Below are 24784 nucleotides of genomic sequence, written 5' to 3'. Positions count from 1 at the left end.
ACCCCCCAAAGTATTCAAAATGACATTCAGTAAGTGTTTTAACCCTTTAGGTGTTTCACAGGAATAGCAGCAAAGTGAAGGAGAAAATTCTAAATCTTAATTTTTTACACTCGCATTTTCTTGTAGACCCAATTTTTGAATTTTTACAAGGGGTAAAAGGAGAGAAATCACCCTAAAATTTGTAACCCAATTTCTCTCAAGTAAGGAAATACCTCATATGCGTATGTAAAGTGTTCGGCGGGCGCAATAGAGGGCTCAGAAGGGAAGGAGCGACAATGGGATTGTTACGCCGAGCGCTCCGGGTCCCCGTTCCTCCCCGGAGCGCTCGCCTCATCCTCGTTGCTGCAGCGCCCCGGTCAGATCCACTGACCGGGTGCGCTGCGGTACCGCCTCCAGCCGGGATGCGATTCGCGATGCGGGTGGCGCCCGCTCGCGATGCGCACCCCGGTCCCCGTACCTGACTCGCTCTCCGTCGGTCCTGTCCCGGCGCGCGCGGCCCCGCTCCCTAGGGCGCGCGCACGCCGGGTCTCTGCAATTTAAAGGGCCAGTGCACCAATGTTGGTGCCTGGCCCAATCTTCCCAATTAGCTTAATTAGTTTCCACCTGTGCACTCCCTACTTATACCTCACTTCCCCTGCACTCCCTTGCCGGATCTTGTTGCCCTTGTGCCTAGTGAAAGCGTTCCCTTGTGTGTTCCTAGCCCGTGTTCCAGACCTCCTGCCGTTGCCCCTGACTACGTACCTTGCCGCCTGCCCCCGACCTTCTGCTACGTCCGACCTTGCTTCTGTCTACTCCCTTGTACCACGCCTATCTTCAGCAGTCAGAGAGGTTGAGCCGTTGCTAGTGGATACGACCTGGTCACTACCGCCGCAGCAAGACCATCCCGCTTTGCGGCGGGCTCTGGTGAGAACCAGTAGTGACTTAGAACCGGTCCACTAGCACGGTCCACGCCAATCCCTCTCTGGCACAGAGGATCCACTACCTGCCAGCCGGCATCGTGACAGTAGATCCGGCCATGGATCCCGCTGAAGATCCTACACTGGTCGCCCAGCTAGCCCTAAAGATCGCCCAACGAGATCAACAGCTGGCATACTTGACCTCCGTGACACTGCATCTTCAGTCACAGATACAGCAGCTGCAGCCGCAGATACAGCAACTTCAGTCACAGCTACAGCTGCAACAACCATCACCTCCGCCGGCTCCTGCAACTCCTCCGCAGCAACCGGCCGCTCCTAAACCCTGCTTGTCCCAGCCGGACAAATTTGATGGGGACCGCAATGATCCTGCCACAGCCACAGTCCAGTCCTTCTTCGCTGAGGTCCGTGGTGTCTTCGAGGAGCCTTCCCGAGCTTCTTCTGCCGAGACTGCCCTGCTGAACCTGGCCCAGGGTGTTTCTTCCGTTGGCGAGTACGCCATTCAGTTCCGTACTCTTGCTTCCGAGTTGTCCTGGAATAGTGAGGTTCTCTGCGCGACCTTTAAAAAAGGCCTATCCAGCAACATTAAAGATGTTCTGGCCGCACGAGAGACTCCTGCTGACCTACATGAACTCATTCATCTTGCCACTCGCATTGACATGCGTTCTTCCGGATGGCGTCTGGAGCTCCGCCTGGATATGGACTTTGTTCGCACGAGGCGTTTTTTCTCCCCGGCTCCTCTCTCCTCTGGTCCTCTGCAATCCGTTCCTGTGCTTCCCGCCGCGGAGGCTATGCAAGTTGACCGGTCTCGCTTGACACCTCAAGAGAGGACACGACGCCGCATGGAGAATCTTTGCCTGTACTATGCCGGTACCGAACACTTCCTGAAGGATTGTCCTATCCGTCCTCCCCGCCTGGAAAGACGTACGCTGACTCCGCACAAAGGTGACACAGTTCTTGATGTCAACTCTGCTTCTCCACGCCTTACTGTGCCTGTGCGGATATCTGCCTCTACCTTCTCCTTCTCTACTATGGTCTTCTTGGATTCCGGATCTGCAGGAAAAAATTTTTTGGCCTCTCTTATCAACAGGTTCTACGTCCCTGTGACCAGTCTCGCCAGACCCCTCTACATCTATTGTGTTAACAATGAAAGATTGGACTGTCTCGTGCGTTTCCGCACAGAACCCCTCCTAATGTGCATCGGACCTCATCACGGAAAAATTGAGTTTTTTTTCCTCAGGTTCTTTGGCCCCAAGAAGAGGGGGAGACCCAAGGGGGGGGGGGTACTGTTACGCCGAGCGCTCCGGGTCCCCGTTCCTCCCCGGAGCGCTCGCCTCATCCTCGTTGCTGCAGCGCCCCGGTCAGATCCACTGACCGGGTGCGCTGCGGTACCGCCTCCAGCCGGGATGCGATTCGCGATGCGGGTGGCGCCCGCTCGCGATGCGCACCCCGGTCCCCGTACCTGACTCGCTCTCCGTCGGTCCTGTCCCGGCGCGCGCGGCCCCGCTCCCTAGGGCGCGCGCGCGCCGGGTCTCTGCAATTTAAAGGGCCAGTGCACCAATGTTGGTGCCTGGCCCAATCTTCCCAATTAGCTTAATTAGTTTCCACCTGTGCACTCCCTACTTATACCTCACTTCCCCTGCACTCCCTTGCCGGATCTTGTTGCCCTTGTGCCTAGTGAAAGCGTTCCCTTGTTTGTTCCTAGCCCGTGTTCCAGACCTCCTGCCGTTGCCCCTGACTACGTACCTTGCCGCCTGCCCCCGACCTTCTGCTACGTCCGACCTTGCTTCTGTCTACTCCCTTGTACCACGCCTATCTTCAGCAGTCAGAGAGGTTGAGCCGTTGCTAGTGGATACGACCTGGTCACTACCGCCGCAGCAAGACCATCCCGCTTTGCGGCGGGCTCTGGTGAGAACCAGTAGTGACTTAGAACCGGTCCACTAGCACGGTCCACGCCAATCCCTCTCTGGCACAGAGGATCCACTACCTGCCAGCCGGCATCGTGACAGGGATTTTGGAGAGTGAGTTTTTCTGAAAGGGTTTTTGGGGGGCATGTCCCATTTAGGAAGCCCCTATGGTGCCAGAACAGTGGACCCCCCCACATGTGACCCCATTTTGGAAACTATACCCCTCATGGAATTTAATAAGGGGTGCAGTGAGCATTTACACCCCACTGGCGTTTGACAGATATTTGAAACAGTGGACTGTGCAAATCAAAAATTTTATTTTTCATTTTCACGGACCACTGTTCCAAAAATCTGTCATACACCAGTGGGGTATAAATGCTCACTGCACCCCTTATTACATTCCGTGAGGGGTGACACATATGGATATTTATTGTTTTGCGTTTGTCAGAACTGCTGTAACAATCAGCCACCCCTGTGCAAATCGCCTCAAATGTAAATGGTGCACTCTCCCTTCTGGGCCTTGTTGTGCGCCCCCAGAGCACTTTGCGCCCACATATGGGGTATCTCCGTACTCGGGAGAAATTGCATTACAAATTTAGAGGGTCTTTTTTCCCTTTTACCTCTTGTGAAAATGAAAAGTATAGGGCAACACCAGCATGTCAGTGTAAAAAATTTATTTTTTTACACTAACATGCTGGTGTAGACCCCAACTTCACCTTTTCATAAGGGGTTAAAGAAGAAAAAGCCCCCCAAAATTTGTTAAGCAATTTCTCCCGAGTACGGCGATACCCCATATGTGTCCCAAAACTGTTGCCCTGAAATACGACAGGGCTCCAAAGTGAGAGAGCGCCATGCGCATTTGAGGCCTGAATTAGGGATTTGCATAGGGGTGGACATAGGGGTATTCTACGCCAGTGATTCCCAAACAGGGTGCCTCCAGCTGTTGCAAAACTCCCAGCATGCCTGGACAGTCAATGGCTGTCCGGCAATACTGGGAGTTATTATTTTGCAACAGCTGGAGGCTCCGTTTTGGAAACAGTAGCGTACCAGACGTTTTTCATTTTTTGGGGGGAGGGGGGCTGTGTAGGGGTATGTGTATATGTAGTGTTTTTTACTTTTTATTTTAGGTTAGTGTTAGTGTAGTGTAGTGTTTTTAGGGTACAGTCACATGGGCAGAGGTTCACAGCAAGTTTGCCGCTGGAAGTTTGAGCTGCAGCGCAAAATTTGCGCCATCTCAAACTTGCAGCACTCACTGTAAACCTCCGCCCATGTGAGTGTACCCTGTACATTCACATTGGGGGGACGGGGCAAACATCCAGCTGTTGCAAACTCCGAGCATGCCCTTTGGCTGTCCGAGCATGCTGGGAGTTGTAGTTTTGCAACAGCTGGAGGAACACTAGTTTGGAAACACTAAGTAATAAACTTTCAAGTGTTTTGCAACCAAACTTAGTGTTTCCAAACCAGTGTGCCTCCAGCTGTTGCAAAATTACAACTCCCAGCATGCATGGTTTGTCAGTGCATGCTGGGAGTTATAGTTTTGCAACAATTGCAACAGCTGGAGGCACTGAGGTAGGAAACGGACAATGTTTCCCAACTAGTGTGCCTCCAGTTGTTGCAAAACTACAACTCCGAGCATGCCCAGACTGCCCAGGCATGCTGAAAGTTGTAGTTCGGCAATATCTGAAGGATCAGATGTTGCCGAACTACAACTTACAGCATGCTTGGGCAGTCTGGGCATGCTGGGAGTTGTAGTTTTGCAACATCTGGAGGTCCACAGTTTGGAGACCACTGTATAATGGTCTCCAATCTGTGCTCTTCCAGATGTTAGAGAACTACAACTCCCAGCATGCCTGGACAGACTGAGCATGCTGAGATTTGTAGTTTTGCAACATCTGGAAGAGCACAGATTGGAGACCATTATACAGTGGTCTCCAAACTGAGGACCTCCAGATGTTGCAAAACTACAACTCCCAGCATGCCCAGAAAGCCAAAGGCTGTCTGGGCATGCTGGGAGTTGCAGTTTTGAAACTCCCAGAGGCAGCAGTGAGATCGCTTTACGGCGATCTCACTGCTGCCAATGAAGATGCCGCACTGCTGCCGGAAACTCACCGCCGGGACACAGCGCCGCCGGGACCGCCTGGAGGACGCCGCTCGCGCCGGGACCGCTCGGGACACCGCTCGGATGGGTAAGTGACGCCGGTGGACGGGTCAGGGACACTTAGCAGAGCGGTGTGTGTCCCGATCCCCGTGATCCGGACTCACACCGCGCTGCTAAGTATTCTCATAGCGAAACGCTGCTATCAGCTAGTCAGATTTGACCAGCTGATAGCAGCGATCGCTGGGGGGGGGGTGGGGGATGAAACCCCCCGTGGTCGCATGGTAAGATGGCTGGCTATCAGTGATAGCCACCATCTTACCGGGCGCTGCGGGATGCCGCGAGTAGCGGCAAAAATGTTCATGACGTACCTGTATGTCATGGGTCGGGAACACCTTGCCACCCATGACGTACAGGTATGTCATAGGTCGGGAAGGGGTTAAGGAAACCATGAATGCCAACATGTACTGTGACATACTGAAGCAGAGCATAATACCCCTCCCTTCAGAGACTGGGCTGCAGGGCAGTATTCCAACATGATAATGATCCCAAACACACCTCCAAGATGACCACTGCCTTGCTAAAGAAGCTGAGGGTAAAAATGATGGACTGGCCGCCTGTTTTTATCTTAAAGCGCAACTGTCACAAATTTGTACCCCCATAAACTAATCACAAGGTAACAAAGTTCTTTAGAATGACCCTCCGTGTATACCTTTTACTCCTTTCTAGCAGCTTTTATCAGGCTAAAAATGCTTTACAAGACAGCCAGCAACAGTCAGATAGGAGTGGCTATGGCCGGCGGCCGCCACGCCTCTCTCCTGTATTTCATCGCTAGGACCGCTGTGTGATTGGTCCCAGCACATAGGCCCCTTTATTATCCTTATCTGGTTTTTTATTTATTTATTTTTTTATCTAAAGCCGAGGAACGTGCTCTTGATTCACCCAAAGTGCAAGAAAAAAGTGCAAACGTGTTACACTAAAAAAACGTGCACAAAGGATGCAGTCTATCGCAAGCCCTTCTCCGATAGGAGAGAGGCCCCCTAACAAACCTTACCCTTCGCCTCCGGACCAAAAGGTACCTGCGAGGTTCCAGGTTCGATGTCCCTTTTCGCCGAAGCTACTAGGGGACCACAAATGCTCCCGGCATCCCCCTTGGCGTTAGCCAAGGTATCTGCCCGCAGAGCTGATAACGGTAGGTACCCTGCCAAAGCAGGAGTACCCGGGGTGTTTGCAGGGAGGTGCGGAACCTAATGGCCACACACACCTCCCCTAGACCGCCAGGAGGGACACCCAGAAGGGCTACCGCATCCTGACAAATCATGTGAACACACAACACGCAAAAAGTGACACAGTGAGACAAAAATAAATAAATAAGTGAATGTGTGCAGATATACTGCCCGGACATCCGGCCGGATCTATAAAAATTTCTCTGATCCTAGCCAGAAGGCCGGGAATCAACAGGTGAGTGTCACAAGGTGAAGAGATTATGGTGCCCGTGCTTCAACTCAGTGGTAACTCCTTATCTGTGGTAAAACAAGTGCCCCTTCTTCTATCAGTTTACAGTGCCTGTTCTCCTATTCTCCTATTATGTTACAGTGCCGTCACAGGGGATTAGTTTGCATAGCAAGCGGCAGAAAACTAGGCGCCCACAGCGCCGGTGATGTGAAAAAAACTGTCTCCTGGTGCTGCGGGCTGCAAGCGCTCTCTCCTGATGGTCCCAGCATGCTGTGATTACATCATCGGCGCTGTGGGCGGCTAGTTTTCATAGCTAACGCTCCCTACCGGCTGCACTGCACAGTGTAATGCTCTGCCGCTTGCTATGCAAACTAAACCCCTGTGACTACCAAATCAGGAATAACAATAGCTAAATTTAAACCTTTTATTACAAAAATTCCCTATTACAGAATAACGTACACAAATCCCCATAAAAAACTGTAGATATCAATTATTTCACAAAGTGCAATAGTAGTAGGGACAATCCCCCGTAATACATGCCTCACCTACCCGACGCGTTTCCCCATAATTCAATAAAAGAACATACGGTTCATCAGGGGTATACAAGCAATTAAAGTAGTCGCTTTAGGACAGAAATGCACATACACATAATAAGTACATATAGAACATATACATAGTAATGTACAGAAAGAGCTCGGCTCTGCTTATTGTCGATGAAAACTGCCGTGCTGTGTTCTCAAACCTAAAAAAGGAAACAAAGAAACAAACAGCAAAAAGCAAGCAACAAACAAAGCACATAAATATCGCTACATACAGAACACATAGCAAATATACATGACATACACAGCATAGAGGCAGAGGAAATATAGATCAAAAGAATTCAGATAATACAGTGTGTATAATAGACAATAAAGAATGTGAACCCATAATCACAACATCCCATGTACAAATTCTAGATACCTTCATTATTGTTCCAAAATATTCATGAACAAGTATGTCCCTTTAGATAGCCGACCTCACAGATATATAGAGGGTAAACTATGCAACATAAGAAAGTAGGAAAGGGAGAAAACTTAGTGATAGATGAAATAATCATAGATCACTGTATCGAATTGTATAGATATACGAATATATATAAGAAGTTGCCTTCCAGTTAGAAGCATACCTCAAAACAATATGTTCTCCAGAGATGTCGCTGTTGTAGTATGATTATACATAGATAAGGGTAGAGCTATCCAGCTAAGAGCCAAAACTAGGGAGCAGGACTATCACTGTAAAGTAATGATAAAGATACCATATAATACCCCACAACCAAATAGCCAGTGAAATAATGTTATGATGAATTGGCACCTACTTAGTTGTACAAAAATGCCCGAGAAGCAAAAGACAATTCAAATACTCTATCACTCCTCCTTGATTAAAGGTTCCACCATCTAGGCCTTATATCCAGAAGTCAAAGATAATCCTCTATACAAGAAAATATATATATATGTATATATGATATATAAGACAATAGATATTGTGTCATATACAGGCAGATAGTGAAACTTACTTAGCATAAACAGATAGCCGCAAGCAGTCCCAACCAGCTGCACTCTAGGGACACTCTCCTCCACAACAGGTCCCACTATTGGTCATCATATAAACGAAAAATCAAAAAACCAAATAAGAAAAAACCCTTCTCCCCTCTAACAAAATCACATAAATTACAATCTAAAACAATAAAGCTCACCTTGTCCTAGCGACCACCAATGCCTATGACCACCGCTCCTGATGATGAGGGATGTGGTGCTAGTATGGTGGCTAACTATGATATAAATAGTGTCCTCCATTAGGTGCAGATTGGCACCTGCCGAGTCGGACGCCAAATGCGTCACTTCCGGCCATGTATTCCAGGAAGCTAAGCAACCTGGGAGCTTGCGTGTCAGCACAGCCCTGATCTATCTCTACTTCCGGTTACCACGCATCACATGATGCGTCCCAAGCCTCTTTCTCGCAGATGCTCAAAAAACTAAGAGTAGCATGATTGGTGGGTGTGTCCCCACACCCACTCAATGCGTTCCACGCCGATGTCCATGCGTTCCACCTCAGCAAAACCGCACCAGATGCAAGGAAGGGGGAAGGAATGTATATCAAAGTCAGGGAGTAATTGTGAGTATCACATATACAGCTCTGGAGGTGCAGAATATCCGGGCCAATAACTTAATTAGGGGCAAAAAATGAAATGAAAAAATATGAACAGATTAAGAATTACCTACAATAGGTAATTATAGAGAATCACAAAATAATAATAAAAAAGGAGGAAAAGAAAAAATATATAGTAACCATGATTATTAGTATGTCCCCCCCACAAACTGATCACATTACAGGGCCTCATGATACCATGAGGACAACTATCAAAGAGTCATATAACATACATATTATCCATATAATCCCCATAATTTACTGGCCCCCCATTATACATAAAAAGCTAGAAAAATATTATATATCATGTTAGCCACCCGTACTCATATACTTCATCCAACCTGTAATACTAATTACATAATTCGATATATACGTGGGTCCGATTTTAGGATACACCACGATTGGAACAATGCCTAATCCTTTTTACTCTTTAGAGTGTATATATAGGACAACTCACAAATTCCGGGTTCCCATATCCCATATGGTAGGTGAATGGACAGGACCAACAATCCATCCTGTCCACTCACCAACCCTCCACATAATGATACTCATATGGACACCTTAAACCAAAGATGATGGAGCGAACACTAAAAGCGAAGCAATGAGGAGATCCCTAGATGAAACAGCTAAATGTTAATCTCTCATTAATGCCCAAGGGGGCCACCACTCTGAGTCTATGAATCCATTCAGATTCTTTTTGTAGGATTCTCTTATCCCACTTGCCTTTTCTAGCTGATTTATGTACAACTTCAATAACACAAAAAGAGATCTCATCTGTCCTACCCCCATGTTTCTCTATGACATGCTCAGCCAGGGGGGTATCCCTTTTGTTCTGTATATCACATATATGCTCTCTAACACGTTTCTTGAAGGCACGTCTGGTTTTGCCCACATACTGCATCGGGCATGTGCAATTGCACAAATATACAACACCCTCCGTCTCGCAGTTTGCAAAATCTCGCATCCTGTAGATCCTTTGTGTCACAATACTGGTAAACGTTTTGGCCTGCTGTATATTTGCACATGCCCTGCACCTTCCACATCGGAAAGTGCCTAGGGGGCGCCTATCCAGCCAAGTGCCTTCTTTCTTTTCCCCCACGAAATGACTTTTTACCAATCTGTCACGTAGTGATCTCCCCTTTCTAAATGTGATAGAGGGATATTTAGTTATGACATCCGTCAGATCCTCATCACGAAACCCCTGTGACGGCACTGTAACCTAATAGGAGAATAGGAGAACGGGCACTTGTTTTACTTATACATTTGTATGTTTGCCGCCACAGAGAAGGATAATAAAGGGGCCTATGTGCTGGGACCAATCACACAGCGGTCCTAGCGATGACATACAGGAGATAGGCATGGCGGCCGCGGGCCATAGCCACGCCTATCCGACCGTTGCTGGCTGTCTTATAAAGCATTTTTTTGCCTGATAAAAGCTGCTAGAAAGCAGTAAAAGGTAGAGTAATTCTAAAGAACTTTGTTAACTTGCAATTAGTTTATGGGGGTACCAATTCATGAGAGTTGCGCTTTAACCCCTTGGGGACGAAGCCCATTATAACCCTAAGGACGGGAGCATTTTTTGCAAATCTGATCTCTATCACTTTATGTATTAATAACTCTGGGATGCTTTTACTTATAAATTTAATTCCAAGACTGTTTTTTCGAGACATATTCTACTTTATGTTAGTGGTAAATTTGCATCGATACTTGCATAATTTCTTGGTGAAAAATTCAAAAATTTTCGGAAAAATTTGAAAATTTAGCATTTTTCTAACTTTGAAGCTCTCTGCTTGTGAGGAAAAGATATATTGATTCACATATACAATAAATATGTCTAGTTTATGTTTGCATCATAAAGTTGACATGTTTTTACTTTTTGAAGACATGAGAGGGCTTCAAAGCATAGGTGCAATTTTCAAATTTTTCCCGAAAATTTCAAAATCAGACTTTTTCAGGGACCAGTTTAGTTTAGAAGTGAATTTGAGGGTCTTTATGTTGGAAATCCCCTATAATGGACCCCATTATGAAAACTGCACCCCGCAAAGTATTCTAAATGACATTCAAAAAGTTTGTTAACCCTTCAGGTGTTTCACAGGAATAGCAGCAAAGAGGCGAAAAATCTAAATCTCAATTTTTACACTTAACCCCTTAAGGACACCAGGTTTTTTCAGTTTTTGCATTTTTCCTCATCACCTTCTAAAAATTATAACGCTTTCAATTTTGCACATAAAATTCCATATTATGGCTTATTTTTTGCGCCACCAATTCTACTTTGCAGTGACATTATTTTACCAAAAAATCCACGGCGAAACAGAAAAAAATTCATAGTGCGACAAAATTGAAGAAAAAATTTCATTTTGTATCTTTTGGGGGCTTCAGTTTCTACGCAGTGCATTTTTTGTAAAAATCACACCTTATCTTTATTCTGTAGGTCCATGCGCTTAAAATGATACCCTATATAGGTTGGATTTTGTCGTACTTCGGAAAAAAATCATAACTACATGCAGGAAAATTTATACGTTAAAAATTCTTATCTTCTAACCCCTATAACTTTTTTATTTTACGCGTTTTTTTGCACCGTATTTTGAAGTTTGTATCGGTACCATTTTTGTATTGATCTGACTTTTTGATCGCTTTATATTTATTTTTTCATGATATAAAAAGTGACCAAAAATACGCTATGTTGGATTTGGAATTTTTTTGCGCCTACGCCATTGACCGTGCAGTTTAATTATTGATACATTTTTATAGTTCGGACATTTACGCACGCGGCGATACCACATATGTTTATTTTTATTTACACAGTTTTTTTTTATGGGAAAAGGGGGGTGATTCAAACTTTTATTAGGGAAGGGGTTAAATGACCTTTGTTAACTTTTTTTTTCCACTTTTTTTTTGCACTGCTATAGCTCCCATAGGGGGCTATAACACTGCACACACTGATCTTTTACCCTGATCCCTGCAAAGGCATAGCTTTGCATGGATCAGCGAGATAGGGGCTCGATTGCTCAAGCCTGTAGCTCAGGCTTGGAGCAATCAAATGCCGATCCAACGCGATGGAGCAAGGTAAGGGAGTGTCCGCTCGCGTCCTAGCTGATCGGGACATCGCGATTTTATCGCAATGTCTCGATCAGCCTGACTGAGCTGCCGGGAAGTGAGGTCAACTTTGATTGCCGCGTCTGAAGGGTTAATAGCGCGCGGCACAACGATCGGTGCCGCGCGCTGTTAGCCCAGGGTCCCAGCTATCATTTGCAGCCAGGACCAACCCGGTGTGATGCGGGGTCACGGCGTGACCCCGTTTTAAACACCGGGACCTGGCGTACGGCGTACAGGTATGCCCTACATCCTTAACAGGTTAAATGTTATTGTAGCCCCATTTTTTTTTTATTTTTACAAGGGGAAAAACGTAAAAAAGCCCCTAAAACTTGTATTTCTCTCGTTTTAGTTTTTTTCTTGTTTTTCTCTTGAGTAAGGAAATACTTCATATGGGGATGTAAAGTGCTCTGTGGGTGCACTAGAGGGCTCAGAAGGGAAGGAGCGGCATTTTGCAGAGCGAATTTTGGAAACTAACAAGGAGTATAGTGAGCCTTAACACCCCACAGGTGATTGACGAACTTTCGTTAAAGTGGTATGTGAAAATTTAAAATATGATTTTTAACATGCTGCTGTTACCCCAAACTTTTCATTTTCACAAGGAGTAATCGGAGAAAATGCCCCCCAAAATTTGTAACCCCATTTCTCTCAAGTAAGGAAATACCTCATTTGTGGATGTAAAGTGCTCTGTGGGTGCACTAGAGGGCTCAGAAGGAAAGAAGCGACATTGGGCTTTTGGAGAGCGAATTTTGCTGAAATTGTTTTTGGGGGGCATGTCTCATTTAGGAAGCCCCCATGCAAGGCTGGCGTTAGGGCGGGCAAACCAGGCAATTGCCTAGGGCCTCCATCCCCCAGGGGGCCCCCTGACAGCTACTCAGTAGCGGATCAGCAGCCTGCTGCAGCCCGGCCGCGGCCAATTTAAAACAGTGACCAACGGCGGGCCCGGAAACTTCTCCTGCTTTTTCTATTTTTCATATTTCCTTACCTGGCCGCGCTTGGCAGGCTCAGGTAATGTGCTGGGTCTTGTGGGCTGTGTGAATAATATGACGAGTGATGTGGGGGAACTACAACCTAATGTGGGGGGAACTATACTGCCAACCAAATTTGGGGCGAACTATACTGCAACCTAATGTGGGGGGACTATACAGCCAACCTAATGTGGGGGAACTATACTGCCTACCTAATGTGGGGGAACTATACTGCCTACCTAATGTGGGGGAACTACAACCTAATGTGGGGGAACTATACTGCCTACCTAATGTGAGGAAACATACTGCCTACCTAATGTGGGGAAACTGCAACCTAATGTGGGGGGAACTATACTGCCAACCTAATGTGGGGGAACTACAACCTAATGTGGGGGGAACTATACTGCCAACCTAATGTGGGGAACTACAACCTAATGTGGGGGAACTATACTGCCAACCTAATCTTGGGAAGCTATACTGGCAACCTAATGTGGGGGAACTATACAGCCAACCTAATGTAGGGGAACTATACTGCCAACCTAATGTGGGGGAACTGCAACCTAATGTGGGGGAACTGCAACCTAATGTGGGGGAACTATACTGCCTACCTAATGTGTGAGAATATACTGCCTACCTAATGTGGGGGAACTACAACCTAATGTGGGGGGAACTATACTGCTAACCAAATGTGGGGGAACTACACCCTAATGTGGGGGAACTATACTGCCAACCTAATCTTGGGAAGCTATACTGGCAACCTAATGTGGGGGAACTATACAGCCAACCTAATATGGGGGAACTATACTGCCAACCTAATGTGGGGGGAACTATACTGCCAACCTAATGTGGGGGGGACTATACAGCCAACCTAATGTGGGGGAACTATACCGCCAACCTAATGTGGGGGAACTATACAAAAATATCAAATTGTACTATTCTGATCCCTATAACGCTTTTATTTTTCTGTATATGGGGATGTATGAGGGTAATTTTTTGCGCTTTGATTTGTAGTTTTTATCGGTACCATTTTTGTTTTGATGGGACTTTTCAATTGCTTTTTAGATATTTTTTATGGTATTTGAAGTGACCAAAAATGTGTAAATCTGGTTAGTGCACTATTATGACTTTTGGTGCCCCTCTTTTGATTTTGCCTAGGGCCACGCTAAGCCTAAAACCATCCCTGCCCCCATGATGCCAGAACAGTAAAAAAAAACAACAACACATGGCATACTATTTTGAAAACTACACCCCTCAAGGAACGTAACAAGGGGTACTGTGAGCCTTAACACCCCACAGGTGATTGACAAACTTTCGTTAAATTGGGACATAAAAATTAAAAAAATTAAAAATTGCTGGTGTTACCCCAAATTTTTCATTTTCACAAGGGGTAATAGGAGAAAAAGCCCCCAAAATGTGTAACCCCATTTCTTCGGAGTATGGAAATACCCCATATGTGGATGTAAAGTGCTCTGCGGGCGAACTACAATGCTTGAAGTGAAGGAGCGTTATTGGGCTTGGAATGAGGGCTTGGAGAGAATTTGGTTGGAATGGAAGTCGGGGGCCATGTGCGTTGACCCTATGGTGTCAGAACAGTGGACACCCCTACATGTGACCCCATTTTGGAAACTACACCCCTTACAGAATTGAATAAGGGGTGTAGTGAGCATTTACACCCCACTGGCATTAGACAGATCTTTGGAACAGTAGGCTGTGCAAATGAAAAATAAAAATTTTCATTTTTACGGACGACTGTGGGGTGTAAATGCTCACTGTACCCCTTATTACATTCTGTGAGGGGTGTAGTTTCCAAAATGGGGTCACATGTGGGGGGGTCCATTGTTCTGGCACCATGGGGGCTTTGTAAACGCACATGGCCTTCAATTCCAGCCTAACTCTCTCTCCAAAAGCCCAATGGCGTTCCTTCTCTTCTGAGCATTGTAGTTCACCCGCAGAGCACTTTATATCCACATATGGGGTATTTCCATTTTCCAAAAATGGTGATACAAATTTTGGGGGGCTTTTTTCCGATTACCCCTTGTGAAAATGAAAAAGTTGGGGTAACACTAGCATTTCAGGGAAAAAAAAACAAATTTTTAATTTTCATGTCCAATTTTAATGAAAATGTGTCAAAGATCTGTGGGGTGTTAAGGCTCACTATACCCCTTGTTACATTCCGTAAGGGGTGTAGTTTCCAAAATGGGGTCACATAGTGCTCTCTCACTCCTGAGCCTTGTTGTGCACCCACAGAGCATTTTACGTCCACATATGGGGTATCTCTGTACAAATTGCGTTAGAAATTTTGGGGGTATTTTTCTCCATTTGTCTCTTGTGAAAATGAAAAGTAATGGGCAACACCAGCATGTTAGTGTAAACATTTTTATTTTTTTACACTAACATGCTGGTGTAGCCCCCAACTTTAGCTTTTCATAAGGGGTAAAAGGAGAAAAAGCAGCATAAACATACGATGCTTTTGAATGTCGGGGTCATCGCATAAACGGCTATCCGGCAGTGCAGACAGCTTCAACTGCCACCGGATAGCCGTTTACAGTGCCCGTGTGCTGCGGTGATAATCACTCATGATGATGGAGGGCGACATCCAGGGCAGCGGTGACGGTCCAGAGCGGCGGGGACAGGACCGTAGTCTTGTAATAGGAAACCCACTGTAAACCCCTGCCCGTGTGAATGTACATTCACATGGGGGGGGGGGGGGGGGGGGGCTGGAGTGTGTCCCAAACATTCAGCTGTTGCAAAACTATATCTCCCAGAATGTACTGACAGACCGTACACGCTGGGAGTTGTAGCTTTGCAACAGCTGTAGGCACACTGGTGGGGAACAACTTAGGAAACAGACTCTAGCTCAGTGATTCCAAAAACTACAACTCCCAGCATGTACAGTCTTTCAGTGCATTCTGGGAGTTGTAGTTTTGAAACAGCTGGAGGCACACGGGTTCGAATCACTGAGATAGGAAACAGACTCTAGCTCAGTGTCTCCCAACCAGTGTGCCTCCAGCTGTTGCAAAAATACAACTCCCAGCATGCCCAGACAGTCACAGATGCTGGGCGTGTAGTTCTGCAATATCGGGCCCTTCAGATGTTGCAGAACTACTACTCTCAGCATGCCTGGACAGTCTGGGCATGCTAGGAGTTGTGGTTATGCAACAACTGGAGAAGAACAGTTTGGAGACCGCTAAGTAGTGGTCTCCAAACTGTAGCCCTCCAGATGTTGTAAAACTACAACTCCAAGCATGCCCAGACTGCCCAGGCATGCTGGGAGTTGTAGTTCTGCAACATATGAAGTGCCAGATATTTCAGAACTGTGACTGTCTGGGCATGCTGGGAATTGTAGTTTTGTATGTGGTTTTCGTTCATGTCAAGTGTACTTCATTTATTTCTTTTTACTTATGTTTTGTCCTCGCTGGTTCTAACTGTTATTTGCAGTGATCGCCGATATGGTGGGTCTCAGGCCCCCCCTAGGCATTCCCACGGGATGCCTGCTGATAGATATCAGCAGTCATCCCGGTGCGGTCCCCTCCGTCCTTAAGTACCAGGACGCGAGGGCGTACCAGCACGGCCTTCGTCCCCAAGAGGTTAATGACCAAGCCCCATTTTTCAAATCTGCATTTGTCTCTTTAAGTGGTATAAACTTTGAAATGCTTTTACTAAGCAATATGATGCTGGGATTGTTTTTTCATTGCATAGTGTACTTTATATTAGTGGTAAATTTTTGTTGATACATGCAATATTTTTTGTAAAAAAAATACTGTGTAAAATTGAAAAATTTCTAGCATTTTTCTTAAAATTTTTGTTATGGTGTTCACTATGTGGTAAAAAGAATGTTATCTTTATCCTGTGGGTCAGTACGAATTTGATGAAACCCAATTTATATTGCTTTTTATGTTCTTTTTCCTTTCCACAAAAAAAAAAAAAAAAAAAAAAAAGATAGTTTTTTGTTGTTGCTATGTTCCGGAAGGCATAATTTTTTTTTACATTTTTCGTCCGACCTATTTTTTTGCAGGATGTGCACTTTTTTTATTGGTACCATTTTTGTTATACATGCTACCTTTTGATCATTTTTATTCTACGTTTTGGACCAAAATTTTAATTCTTGTGCTTTTTTTTGTTGTTTGTGTTGTTTTTTTACAACATTCATACATATTCATAGCCTGGATTTTAAATGGGCACTCTCATTAAAACTATTTTTTGCTATTGCACTCCTTATGGTAAATAAAAAAATCTTTCTAATGTACTTTGTTTAACCCCTTAAGAACTCAGCATTTTTCCATTTTCATTTTTTCCTCATCACCTTCTAAAAATCATTACGCTTTCAATTTTGCACATAAAATTTCATATGATGGCTTATTTTTTGCACCACCAATTCTACTTTGCAGGGACATTAGTCAGTTTACCAAAAAACCCACGGCGAAAAGTAAAAAATCATTGTGCGACAAAATTTAAATAAAATGACACCTTATCTTTATTCTGTAGGTCCATACGGTTAAAATGATACCCTACTTGGTATTAAGGTTTGATTTTGTTGTACTTCTGAAAAAAAAATTATAACTACATGCAGGAAAATTTATACTTTATAAATTCTCATCTTCTGACCCCTATAACTTTTTTATTTTTCCGCGTACGGGGCAGTATGAAAACTAATTTTTAGTTTGCGTGTTCTGAAGTTTTTATCAGTACCATTTTTGTATTGATCGGACTTTTTGATAGCTTTTTATTCATTTTTTAATGATATAAAAAGTGACCAAAAATACGCTATTTTGGACTTTTGATTTTTTTTGCGCGTACGCTATTGACTGTGTGGTTTAATTAACAATATATTATTATAGTTTGAACATTTACGCACGCGGCGATACCACAAATGTTTATTTTTGTTTTTATTTACAGTTTTTTTTTATGGGAAAAGGGGGGTGATTCAAATTTTTATTAGGTAAGGGGTTAAATGACCTTTATTTACTTTTTTTCCCCACTTTTTTCTTGCAGTGTTATAGCTCCCATAGAGGGCAATAACACTGCACACGTTGATCTTTCACCCTGATCCCTGCAAAGCCATAGCTTTGCATGGATCAGCGTTCTAGGGGTTCGATTTTTCAAGCCTGTAGTTCGGGCTTGGAGCAATTAAACGCCGATCGGACGCAATGGAGCAAGGTAAGAGGGCCTCCGCTCGCGCCCTAGCTGATCGGGACATCGCGATTTTATCGCGATAGTCCCGATCAGCCCGACGGAGCTGCCGGGGAGCTTTTACTTTCGTTTTGGATGCGGCGATCAACTTTGATTGCCGCGTCTGAAGGGTTAATAGCGTGCGGCACAACAATCTGTGCCACGCGCTATTAGCCCAGGGTCCCGACTATCATTAGCAGCTGGGACCGACCCGGTATGATGCGGGGTCACGGCGTGACCCAGTTTTAAATACCGGGACTGGGCGCAGGTTAAAAAAAATTACGTTTTCTATGTTTTATTTGTGTTTAAAAAAGCTGCCACTAGGTGTCTCCCTACTTGTCCAGAGCGCATTTTCCACAATGTTTTGCACAGACTTTGGACTCCTGCTGGCCTGGCAGAAGTCCAAAAGCAGGAAATGCTGAGGGGGGGAGTGTGCAGCCATATCCAATCATAGCTCATCTCACACTAAACTGCTGTGGGCTGTGTGTAGCAGAGTGAGGGAGGAAGTTCTCCCCTGTATGGCTTCAGATGATGTCACGCCTGCTTAGTAACACCCCTTCTCAGTCTGTGAATCTGACTGAGACTGAGCAGAAAATACTGAGCAATATCAAGGTAGAAAACTAGAAAATAATAAAAAATAAAGGTAGGGGGTGGTTTATCATGAACTGGGAGGATTATAAAATGTAACAAGCTCATGAGAGGTACTCTTTAACTTCACATCTGCATAGCCTTACATTTATCAGTGTGCTCAAAATTGGAGAGGCTCACACGAATCACCAAATAGACCTGAGACGCTCAGCTGACACCTATACCCACAGTGTCTAAAAAAATCCAGAATATGAAATAAAAATCTGGGGCTCAAGGTTGCGGATATTTATGAAAAATATTTTAAAATTTAAACAACAGTGGTATGTATGTACCATATAAAATAGTTTAAAATGTGACCGGTGGTACACAGGGTCCTTGTGTGCCATTAAGGTCAAAATGTAATATAAAATAAATTAATGCATACTTTAAATGAATAGATATGCATATAAAATGTTCAGGGTTACCATACATTGAATAAAATAAATCCCACAATGGATACAAATTGGCTACAAGTGATGAGACTGTTCCTTATGGTTAGCCATAATTTCTTGTAGCCTCCAAAGGAAGATCATTCTGTCTTCTAATATTGAATCACTGTATAAGCTGATATACTACGTTTATAAGTAGTATTCATTGTATCAAGTTTGTATCAGCTGTATTCTGAATCACTAGTCTTAGTATGCTGAGGTAGGCAGTTATTTGCCTAATAATTGAAATAGTTATTACAGCAAAGGCATGCTGAGACTGCTAGTCGTAGCTTGGTATTGTGACCGCTTACCTTACTGGTACAAGGACGCGCTGGTCCTTATCCTCACAGGCGGCTCTCTTATAGGAAATATGCAGCCATACCAACTTATCCCCTAACCACAGGATAGGGGATAAGTCTCTCATCGCGGGGGATCTCCTGCACAGAGCTGTATGGGGAGGGGGCATACCGTCAACCTCACTGAGGTCGCCGCTATGCGCATTAGCCGCTCTCACAGATCGTAGGGGTACCCATCGGCCGGACCCCCGACGATCAAACACTTATCCCCTATCCTGTGGATAAGTTGTTATGGCTGCAGTTGTCCTTTAAGCAAGAGGGTATGCTGGGGGAGACACGACCGTCTCCTAAGTGTCGCAGCATGGACAGATGGGCTGCGGTCTGGTGGACTACAGCGCTCCTGTTCCGTGGAGAGATGATGTCTGTGGCAAGGATCCTGGATGTCGTCCTCGTGGTAGGAAGCGCATGCTCCTTGCTGTTAAATAAGCAGGCATGATGGTAGGTGCGTGGTGCAATAGTAAATCCAATTGGTCACACTGTGGGTAGTCAGTGGCTCAAGCTGATGAAGAATAGACCTACGGAGGTCTTGAAACGTGTCCAGCTAGTTACTGGAATCACCACTGACTACCCACAGTGTGACCAATTGGATTTACTATTGCACCGCAAACCTACCATCACACCTGCTTAGGAGCATGCGCTACCTACGACGAGGATGACATCCAGGATCCTCGCACAGACATCATCCCTCCACGGAACAGGAGCGCTGCAGTCCACCTGAACGAAGCCCATCTGTGCATACTGCGACACACCCTCTTGCTTAAGAAAGGCGGCAGTTAGGATAAAGACCAGAGCGTCCTTGTACCAGTAAGGTAAACGATCACAATACCACGCTACTACAAGTAATCTCATCATGCCTTTGCTGTAATAACTATTTAAATAACTGCCTACCTCAGCATACTAAGACTAGTGATTCAGAATACGTCTGATACAAACCTGATACAACGAATTCTACTTATCAACGTAGTATATCAGCTGATACAGTGATTAAATATTAGAAGACAGCGATCTTGCTTTGGAGGCTGCAAGAAATTATGGCTAACCATGAGGAACAGTCTTTTAGTCACCACTTGTAGCCAATTTGTATCCATTGTGGGATTTATTTTATTCAATATATGGTGACCCTGAACATTTTGTATGCATAACTATTAATTTAAAGTATTTACTGATTTATTTTATATTGCATTTTGACCTTATTGGCACACAATGGCCCTATGTACCACCGGTCATATTTTAAACTATTTTATATGGTTACATACCACTGTTGTTAAAATGTTATTATCTAAATAAAATATTTTTCCTAAATATCCGTGACCTTGCATGCAGTAATTTTTCCGCCACGATGTCCCGTCACTGTATAACGCCCGTAATGAATTACGGGCATATATGGGTGCAAACGGGCAGTTACAAAACCCCATAGGCTGCAATGCAATTTTGTAAACAGAAAAATTCATAGTGTGAAAGGAGCCTAACTCAGGGAGCAGGGGGAGCGACCGCAATGTCTGCGAGTACACTGCGCATGTGCGTGGCAACTGGCACGTCCCTGTGTGTCTGCTGGTAGAGGCAGATTGCTGCTACTAGCAGATAAAGAAGGCACAGCAGGAGGCACACTATAGGGTCGGTCATAGGCGGATCCGCAGAGTAAAATACGCTGCAGATCCGTTACGTCAGACCCTACCGTGAAGGGTTTATCCAGTATTAGAAACATAGCTGCTTTTACCAAAAACAGTATCACACCTCTCTACAGTTTTTATGTGGTATTAACACTCAGCTCCGCTCACTTCCATAGAACTGTGCTGCAATGTAACACACAAACTGAAGACAAGAAAGTTGCTGTTTCTGGAAGAAATAAGCTATGTTTTTTAAATCCTGGATAACACCTTTAAAGGGGGGGAAACGACCCACAGGGGGGGAAACGACCCACTGGCAGAGCGGCCCCAATGCCACTCAAACCAGTCTATGGGCCGCACCTCCCAGCAGACACGGCGCCATGGCAGCAACGGACACCGCACGGCACCACACCAGTGTGAACAAGGTGTAATAGCTCACTTCCCATGCTCTCCCAGTCAGACTGATTTGTAAATTGCTAGATTTGTAAATTACTTCTATAAAAAAATCTTAATCCTTTCAGTACTTATGAGCTTCTGAAGTTGAGTTGTTCTTTTCTGTCTAAGTGCTCTCTGATGACACGTGTTTCGGGAACTGCCCAGTTTAGAAGAGGTTTGCTATGGGGATTTTCTTCTAAACTGGGTGGTTCCCGAGACACGTGTCATCAGAGAGCACTTAGGCAGAAAAGAACAATTCAACTTCAGAAGCTCATAAGTACTGAAAGGATTAAGATTTTTTAATAGAAGTAATTTCCAAATCTGTTTAACTTTCTGGATCCAGTTGATATATATATATAAAAAAAAAGTTTTTCCCTGGATAACCCCTTTAAGTAAGCCACAGCCAAACATCTTTGGTGGGAGCCTAGCTTGAGGGAGAAAAAAATTATTGAGTATTGAAATGTAATAAGCCTGATGCCTAATCTCTCTTTTTCCTTGACATCATCAAGAGACCCCACCAAAATCAATGAGTTTGGCTGACTTTTTTTCTAATGTGTATGGAGGTCTTTAAACAAAACTGCACCATTAGTCAAATGAAAGCATTTATATATATATATATATTTACACTTACAAATAATCTGCTGATCCATTTGGATATGTTCCACTTATTTTGAGAGAATACAAATTTCTATTAACGGCAAGTATTATTGCCACGACTACAGCTGGAGCTCCTGAGATGAGACAAAATTGGAAAGAATCACAAATGTTAGAAGTAAACTAAACTGCTCCTCTCACACACTAAAGAAAATGTAAAGCTACTATACATAAGTGATATGAAAGTTTTATCAAATACTTAAATTCACTATGTAATATAAGTATTAAAGCATATTTTTTCATAACATAACATTGTTACGTTCCTGTTATTCCTTTTGATCATTTATGAATAAATTGACAATTGGGCAATACAAAGGGGTGTGTGTGTCCCTACACAGTATCAGCACTGATTGGACAGTGTCACCGTTTAGAGTAAAACCCCAAACTGCTTACACCCAGCTGTTAAATTACTCATGAATTTTAGGTAGTATAAAAAGGTAAAGAACGACACAATACAACTTTCTAACATAAGATGTTCCTATTCTATCCTATGCTATGAAGAATGTAAGCATTTACTAAATCAGGCATGTTAAAAGAGTGTAAATTGTTCCTCTTTGAAGGTAATGTATAAAAGAGGGATTGTTTAGATAGTTTTAAAAACTTTTTAAAGAATTTTGAGTGTTTTTTTTTTCCCTTTGTCACTTAAATTTTCCGTGTCACTACCTATATGTTAAAATAATTCTAAAGGCAAGGTGGCTGCCCTCATAACCATATACAGAAAATAGAATAAAGTATATACAATCAGTCAATGAAATCATCAGAAAAAAGACTAGACGAGACATTCGCCTTAAAGGGGTTATCCAGGAAAAAATTATATATATATATCAACTGGCTCCCGAAAGTTAAACAGATTTGTGAATTACTTCTATTAAAAAATCTTAATCCTTTCAGTACTTACGAGCTTCTGAAGTTGAGTTGTTCTTTTCTGTCTAAGTTCTCTCTGATGACACCTGTCTCGAGAACTGTCCAGAATAGAAGCAAATCCCCATAGCAAACCTCTTCTACTCTGTGCAGTTCCCGAGACAAGCAGAGTTGTCAGCAGAGAGCACTGTTGCCAGACAGAAAAGGACAACCCAACTTCAGCAGCTGATAAGTATTGGAAGGATTAAGATTTTTTAATAGAATAGAAGTACCGTAATTTACAAATCTGTTTAACTTTCTGGATCCAGTTGATATAAAAAAAAAATAAAGTTTTTTCCTTGAATACCCCTTTAAAGGGTACCTCTCCTCAAAAAAACTTTTGATATATTATAGATTAATGTATGCAGAATAACTTTACAATTGCATGTTATTAAAAAATATGCTTCTTTCTATTTAATTTTCCACTTTGAAGAAATGACCACTAGGGGTCTCCCTACCAGTCCTGGCAGACTCATGCTGGAGTCCTAAACACTACGAGCTGCCAGTCTGCTTTGTTCACAAAGGAGAACACTCAGAGCTGCCAGCCTGCTTTGTTCACAGCCTGTTTGGCTGTGAACAAAGCAGGCTGGCAGCTCTGAGTGTTTAGGACTCCAGCATGAGTCAGAAATGCTTGCTGACAGAACTGATCGGGAAAAATACAATAGAAAGAAGCATATTTTTCATTAACATGCTATTGGAAAGTTATTCAACATTCATTAATCTAAAATATATCAAAAGTTTATTTGATGAGAGGTACCCTTTAAAAAGGATCCAAAAGCACAACAGAACATACAGGCAATGCGTAGAGGTAGTCTCTCCTAGAAGCAATGCAACATATTTTTGTACTGAGATTTTCCATTTTTATGAAGCTACTTGCTGTAATCAAGAGGAATGCAGTAGTTGTCATGTAACTCAGTACCCTTCTACAGACTGCAGCTGTCACGTAATGCAAAAAGACTGTATATAGTTAAAGGCTCAGTATCCATGACTATAAAATCAGACCAAATAATACGTACCCCATCCAATAATGCAGAATTTCAAGATATACTTCCGTACATAAGTATTAAAGACCTTCACAAGTGACAGATACATGTGAAAAGCTTCAAGGCCCATCCAGGTAATTGATACCAAAACAAAATAATGCAGAAATGCAGCAACAGAGATACAGAGTCCAGGGATGTCATTATATAGTGCAATCCAAGGATTGAGGAGAAATGTAAGGTTTAGGCAAACCAGGGCAGCACAAAGCTGAATTAAAATTTTAGATGGGTAATCCCTCCGGATTTTCCTAAAAATCAGAAGACAATAACTATTACTATACAAGATATGGTATCATTCTAATAATAAAGCAGGATACATTAGAAAGAATATTATCCACCTATTAGGGTTCATCACTGACAACAAAGAGCATCTCCCGTGGCAGGCTTATGTATTTTACAAACAGTCTATTCATAGTGATGTCTAAGGGTACGTTCACACTGCGGAATCTCGAGCAAAGATTCTGTCTGGCGACCACCGCCGGAGATGCTTCGGTGGTAGGATTACGCGGCACTGCTCCATTTCCATTGGCGGCTATGCAGTGCTTGCGGAATTCCACACAAAGAATGAACATGTTCATTCTCTGTGCAAAACAATTTCAGCAGCGGAATTGTCTGATGCTGAAATTCCTCAGTGTGAACAGGTCTATCGCGGAAGACCCATTCACACTGATGGTATTCTGTGGGAATTCTGCAGTGTGAACATACCCTAATATGTAATGGTTTTATACTCTGTGGCTGGTTTCCCTCAGGATTACAACCAATCACTCTGTATCTCAGCAGTAGTTTATTCTGTACTATTTTCAGGGGTCTGCTTTATCACATAGAGGTTTAAAAATTGGACAACTTACGTTCATGAGTGGAAGTAATTCAGGTAATATGATAGAGTAAATGTGTTATTTTAAGGCAGGGGCAACAGAGCAACTTTTGCAGGACAGCTTAGAGTTTTTATCAG

At 43.9% G+C, this 24784-nt stretch overlaps 1 protein-coding gene across 2 annotated transcripts in view; it reads right to left on the bottom strand.

Moving 5' to 3' along the window:
* Nucleotides 1-24784, bottom strand: part of ADGRG2 (adhesion G protein-coupled receptor G2) — a 203901-nt gene that overhangs the window by 9869 nt on the left and 169248 nt on the right. For both annotated transcript variants that reach the window (XM_056558757.1, XM_056558758.1), the window contains 2 exons: nucleotides 23809-24080; nucleotides 21870-21969 (listed from right to left, as the gene is read on the bottom strand). In XM_056558757.1, the coding sequence (XP_056414732.1) occupies nucleotides 21870-21969; nucleotides 23809-24080 (372 nt within the window). The remainder of the gene's footprint in view (nucleotides 1-21869; nucleotides 21970-23808; nucleotides 24081-24784) is intronic.

This window comes from Hyla sarda, chromosome 2 (assembly GCF_029499605.1).
Source record: "Hyla sarda isolate aHylSar1 chromosome 2, aHylSar1.hap1, whole genome shotgun sequence".
Classification (NCBI taxonomy): domain Eukaryota; kingdom Metazoa; phylum Chordata; class Amphibia; order Anura; family Hylidae; genus Hyla; species Hyla sarda.
This window is presented reverse-complemented; position numbering and strand designations above follow the sequence as displayed.